The 6,799-nt window shown below is 32.9% G+C and overlaps 1 protein-coding gene across 1 annotated transcript in view; it reads left to right on the forward strand.

Annotated features, from left to right (window-relative positions):
- Window positions 1-6,799, forward strand: part of LOC106105351 (cytoskeleton-associated protein 5) — a 32,817-nt gene that overhangs the window by 16,839 nt on the left and 9,179 nt on the right. Inside the window, exons 19-25 of the mRNA XM_013285642.1 lie at window positions 688-925; window positions 1,334-1,469; window positions 2,114-2,307; window positions 4,180-4,311; window positions 4,819-4,919; window positions 5,457-5,624; window positions 6,037-6,193. Of these exons, the coding sequence (XP_013141096.1) occupies window positions 688-925; window positions 1,334-1,469; window positions 2,114-2,307; window positions 4,180-4,311; window positions 4,819-4,919; window positions 5,457-5,624; window positions 6,037-6,193 (1,126 nt within the window). The remainder of the gene's footprint in view (window positions 1-687; window positions 926-1,333; window positions 1,470-2,113; window positions 2,308-4,179; window positions 4,312-4,818; window positions 4,920-5,456; window positions 5,625-6,036; window positions 6,194-6,799) is intronic.

Genomic DNA, 6,799 nt, shown 5'->3' on the forward strand with positions numbered 1-6,799 from the left:
ATATTATATCTGTATCTCTATCGAGCATAAATCTTGGGCTACCGACGCTCATGTTAATAACTAAATACTAGCTGATTTATTACATACCAGCTGTTGCTCGAGACTTCGTCTGTTAAAATAGTGAAAATGTAGCCCTTGTTAAAGTGAAAATGTAGCTTTTTTAAAGGTGCAGGAAATATTAAAATCGGCCCAGTAGTTTTTGAGTTTTTCAATACATAAAAACAAATAAATCTTTTCTCTTTATAATATTAGTCATAAACATCGTCGTCAATTTGCCCTTATACCTAACGGAGGGTCGGCACAGTATGTGCTGCTCTTCCATACATCTCTCTTATATCAGCCGTCATATCTGAATCCACTCCTTTCTTAAAAATATCCTCTTTCATACATCCATACTTTCTTCGGTCTTTCTCTTCCTTTGTAGCCATCCACATGCATACTTAACACTTTCTGGTTTAAGTCCCCATCGTCTCGTCGCGTAATATTTGTATAGATAAATAAAAAATTTACATAATACATTGAGTATGAGATGTAAGATGTAATCTAAAGTATACATTTATCACTAAAATTTAAATCATTTAAGTTTAAATTGTTACTCAAAAGTTATAAAAAGTAAATAAATTATGTTAATTTTTTCATACTAATTTGAATATGAAACAGGATTATAATTAAATATTTTTGTTCCAGATATCATTTAAAAGCAATTGAAGCGTTATCAGATGATTTACAAGAGAATGGATCAGCGTTGATGGCTAATCTAGATCTAGTGCTCAAATGGCTGACTCTGCGGTTCTTTGACACTAACCCGTCTGTCATACTGAAGGGTTTGGAGTACTTGTCACTGGTGTTCCAGTATTTAATGGACAGTGACTATACTATGGCGGAGTATGAAGCTAATTGCTTTATACCGTATCTTGTTTTGAAGGTTTGTATTGTTGTTTTTACTTTTGTTTTTATAAGTTTAATGTTTTAAATTCCGTTTTTCATGTCTACTAAAATTAATGGTTTTATCTAGTTTTATATGAATGACAAGATTTTTTAAAATGTTTCAAACAAATATTTAAATGTTATGAAATTATTTTTATACCTATTGACTGAAAATTATAGTATATTTATATTTATAAATTATAGTATTTTTAAAAATTGTAATATTTCAGAAAACAAAATATCCCTAAGATCGGACGTACACCTTTGAATAAACTATCGTTCAACAGCTGTGCGATGGCTTAGTCAATAAAATGTCTAATGTTTGTTTAAAAACTTAAAAGTATTGTTATTTCTCTTTATATAAATGTTTACACGTTTCAATAGTAATGTTTTTTGTTATTCTCAGGTAGGAGATCCTAAAGACACAGTGCGTAACGGCGTGAAGGCTCTGTTCAAGCAGATATGTGTCGTGTATTCCGTCACCAAGCTGTTTGGATATCTCATGGAAGGACTTAAATCTAAAAACGCAAGGCAACGAGCGGGTAAGTTTTTTTTTTGATAAATTTTATATATAGCAATATTGAAAGATGTTAGACAATGTTTATGATTTAAAGGAATTTTGTAAATTCCAGTTTTATCATCCTTTCCTGATTAAATTAAAATATTTTGGTTACAATTTTTCAAAAGTGATGTATAGAATTAACAATATTAATAAATTTCTGCGCAAAAAACCTTACACAAATTGCCATAAATTTTGTGTAACATCTATTCTTCTCTCATTATGTTTCGTATAGATTATAAAAATTGTACTGAATGTTGTTGTCACAAGAGTTAAACACTTCTTGACTTGTACTTAACAGGTGTAGGGTTCGAATCCCACCATATAATGCAGGTATGGGCAACCTTTGACACGTTAAGGGCCAAACTTTAGCGTGCCAATGCATCAAAGGATATGATGTTTGCTGCCTCATTGTTACTTCATGAGTATAAGTACCTAATGTATTTTTTTATGGGTTTTTCAAAATATCTCGCGGACCGTATCATATCTTATAGTGTGCCGGTTGTTGCCCATATATGATGTAGTGTATAACATAGGTTATATTTTTAAATTTGACGCGGACGAAGTCGCGAGCTACAGCTAGTTTGGATAGAGGTCAGTGGGGTCGTATAAAATGGATGTTTCCAGAATGTCTGGAGTGCATCGGGCACCTGCTGGAGACGTACGGGTCGACGGTGATGTCGGGCGGCGGCGGCGCGGCGCTGCGCGAGCTGGCGCGCCACATCGGCGACAGGGACAACGCGGTGCGCTCCGCCGCCCTCAACTGCGTCGCCAACGCCTACTTCCTGGAGGGGGAGAAGGTCTACAAGATGATCGGACAGGTACTAAACAATTTTTGGAAACGAAAACCACTTTGTCTCTTCATGGAACATGTACATGTACAGTCAGATCCTTTCGCGGTGTACCACTTTTAAAAAGGTATATTATTAGAAATTTTAATAAAATATTTAAATGTAATCAATAAGGTAGCAAATGATGGATATAATTAATCATTTTATTTTATTTACTTATTATATGAAAGAATTACAGCAAACTAGTTAATCAGAGCCAATGACAAGTATTGGCTTCAAATAATACCAAGCTATCTTTTCCATACCGATAGTAAAAATTGAGAGATTAAAGTTGAGGTTTTTTTTTTAATTTAAGCAATAGTAATCTTCCAAACTGAATTAAATGCCACCCATAGAAATAAAAAAATTAAAACATATAAGTTTTACTTGTATCATATCAACACTAGTTTTTGCCCCCGACTCCGTCTGCGTAAAATATATTAAATAAATGAAAAAATATAGCCTAAGTTACTCACAGAAATTTTACCTTTCTAACGGTGAAAGACTTTTTAAAATCGGTCCAGTAGTTTTTAAGCCTATTCATAACAATCAAACAATGTTTTATAATATTTGTATAGATGTTAAAACTTTAAATTATGCATAGTATCAAAAGATATTGAAATAAACAAGTGTCTAATTGGTTTAAAAGCTTGAGTTTTCTTTATAGATGTGTTTATAGTAATTAGCTGCAGTATCATTAAGAGCACGTGGTACAGATTAAGTCACGTGAGCGTCGTAATATTCAATTACAGACAGTTAATCACAGATCATTGAATAATTAGATTATATCCAGCTTATGTTCTTATTCGAAAATAGTCGCTTCAACCTGAAGCCTTAGTTATGACTGACGCGTGTTCAGTCAAGGACGGCATTAAACTTGTCTAGTACTTATCTTAATATTTTTAATAAACTATTTTGTAAACAAAGGATGATCCTTCGAGATCAGACTGCTGCTATGAGACGAAAATAACTCTTGATGTACTTACAACTTGTTAGAAGTTGTTAATTGGTCACTAAGTGTGAAGCTGAGTGTACCTTAACTAAAGGACTCGTTAGTGACTTAAATTATTCTGAGAACCATATTAAGACTGGTTCGCATACGTCATTGAAGTTTACTATTAACTTAATACTTATTTTAATACTGTCAATTTTTTTTTCTGCTAATATTAACAAAAGAGATATTTATTATTTCAACGTATATTGCGGATGTAAACCTCTATGTTTACAAATTAATCGAATATTTACACTAACAATAACGAAAACAAGCAGATTGACGTCATTCTGTATTGATTACTGCAGTTGCGTAAGCGCATTCGTAAATACTCAGTGTTTTTATATGAGAAATGTGTATTTTTAAAGTCGAGTTGTAAGATATGTTTATGTACTAAATATTCAGTAATCAATACTTCTGTGTTTACCGATTCGTTTATTAGTGTGGTGGCTAAATTAATCTCAAATGTGTTCTCTCGGAAAATAAGATAAGACATGTATTCTCTTATAAAAAAATCACTTGTTAAGAAAGGTTGAAAAAACATATAAATACAATTTTTTTGTTGTTTAGATATTGAAATAACTAGTTTATATCTTATCATATTTTTAGAATTATAATTTACAATGTCACCATATCCTTGGATTTATCAATACATTGATCCTTATGTTTTTAATATAATTATATGTTATCGACAGATATGCATTATCTTGAGTATTGACATATAGTTACATACAGTATTCTGTTACATTCTAGTTGATATTTAAATAAAAATGAGTGAACCTTTAATATAATAATTGGTTATAAAATAGTGAAGAAATTATACTCAAGGAAAAATGTCAAAAATCCCAATACGAATACCGTTTGAATTACAGATATCGGATAAAGATCTCTCATTGCTAGAAGAGAGGATAAAAAGAGCAAGCAAGAGTAAGAGTGCGGAAGCAAGAAGATCAATGGTTGTGCCATTGTCTGCCAGCGGGAAACCAATACAGCCTATGCCAGAGGTTAGTGACACAAAGTTTGTTCAGTTAAAACTGTCTATGTGTAGGCAACACTTTAACAACCCCACAAGCAACGCGGTATAAAGTTAAACTTGGGAATAAACTGATTATAAGCAAAATTTGTACTTATATTTACTTATACTCAGCTTATTCCTAACATTAACTTTATACCGCGTTTTTAAGGATAGTATATAATTTTACTTTCAATTTTGCCTTCACATGCACATTTTTAATTGAATAGTATCAGTTAAATAATAATGTTTGTAGCGGGCCTTAACCAAGTGTCTTCAGATATGTTAAATAGTACTTGTGTCATTTCAATTTCCCAGCTGAATTATGTAAATTACGTTAAAAATCCGTAACTATACGATATGTATGTCAATAATGTGGATTACATTTACTTTGAGAGAAAAAGTGTTTGACCGAAAATTAACGAGTAAAATGTACTTTACATTTAAATACATTTTTTGTAGGATCGTTTTGTAATAACATGATTGAATATTCGTTCAGGAGGAGCCTCCGCGGCGTGTGATCACAGTGGACACGGTGCCTGCGGCTGAGAGTGAGGAGGAAGACGTTGAGGAACAGCCACCTCCACCTGTCTCACAACCGTAAATATACATTTTATAATAATTTACATGTGTACTTTTATCTCATCTCAATTATTGAAACATACGCTAAAATATATCGCTTATCGTCATAAGCATAAGTACTACGTCTAGTACACTAGATTCCAACCAATTACTAAAATGTACTTACTGCGTTGGCGCAGTGATAAAAAGTGGATCTTGGCCTCCGACACGAGAGAGCGCCAACGTCGTCTGCCCTACGTTGTCGCCTGCCAGTCGATCGACTCTTTATTATTACTAAAATGTGACTTGCCATTACTCATAGTTCCTGAAGCTTAAAAATACTTAGTTTTATGTTAAATGCTTTATAATAACTAATCCGGTGTTAGAATAAAAATCTGTATAAGAAAATTGTTTCAAATTATTAAGCTATTTTATTTAATTACATTTTTTTCTACCTAATTACTATGTCATGTTTGTTGTGTTGTGTTGATGAAATGTTATTTTTTTTATTTTAAATAAATTGTTTTGAAGTATGTAACAAACATTTGTTAAATAAAGTTAACCGTTTGCCCACAGTGTAGTACCAACCCCGCGCGTCATACCGGGCCCGTTCGGCTTAGACCCAGAATTAATCGCAAAGTTGGATGCCTCAGTGCCTACGCCCAGGAAAGTTGACATACCACAAGTTGACCTCAAGTTCTTAGATGAACCAGTACCAGTGCCCCCGTATCTGCAGAGAAGCAGGTATGTTTATATAGTTTTATTATTTAAGTTGGTACTTACTAAGAAAGACATTTTAATCTCCAACTAAAGAAAGTTGAATATTTATTTCATTTGACATTTGTTGAAAATAGTATTGATACAATAAATCAAAATAATGCAAATACATTTTTAACTAGTAATGTTTACCTATAAGTAATGTTCCCAATTTATTATGTGTATCATTATAGTCAAACAAGGGTGGACTAATTCCCGGGTTAAATTATTTCAATCAAGATCTAAACTCAACTGGGAAATGTTAATGTAAAGCAGTGGTTTCCAGTGTGTGTCTCTTTTCTAGTTGTAATACAGCGGTAATTTCAATGGCTATACTGGAATAATATGTACTAGGTATACAGTTTTCCATATTATAATAATAAAACATGATTATTTACAGTATGGTGCCGATGTGTGCTCCGCAACACATGCCGTCGTACCCGGTTGTGCACGCGCAGCCCGCGCCCGCCGCGCCGCACGCGCCGCACGCGCCCCAGCTAGTCGACGACTCGCAGATCGCTGATATCATACACTCTATCGCCAGTCCTGATCTTAATGTAAGTCTTTCTTACTAATATTATAAATGCGGAAGTTTAGATGGATGGATGTTTGTTAAGAGTTTGCAGCCTTAACGGCTGAACCGATTTCAATAAAATTTAGAATAGATGTAGATGATAATCTGGAAGAACAAATAGGCTACTCACTTTTGTTTTTTTATATTCCACGCTGATGGAGTCGTGGGCGAAAGCTAGTATTTATATATTACGTTAAAAAAAAACTAAATAACCTTCATATTAGGGTATAAAATAGTGTTTTCACTTATGCAAATTTTAAATTAAATTAACAATACAAACACTGTTTGGGTGGAATGAAATAAGTAGCCAATGTGTTCTTCAGATTATTCTCATTTATGTCAAATTTCATCGAGAGCTATTCAGCAGCTTTAGCACCTATCTCTGACATCCATACATCTAAACTTTCGGACTCGCAGTAAGAGTGTTTTGTTATTTCCATAAAACAGTGTTGTTTCTATATTAAATACATTTTGTTTATATTTTCAGCGATTTCTCAAATTGAATCCTTGTGCAAAATGAAATTTTTCTACTTAGTCCAACTCTATTTATCTAATTTCATAATGTTTGTTATGTATAATATTGAATTCT

This window comes from Papilio polytes, unplaced genomic scaffold (assembly GCF_000836215.1).
Source record: "Papilio polytes unplaced genomic scaffold, Ppol_1.0 DF822845.1, whole genome shotgun sequence".
NCBI lineage: Eukaryota > Metazoa > Arthropoda > Insecta > Lepidoptera > Papilionidae > Papilio > Papilio polytes.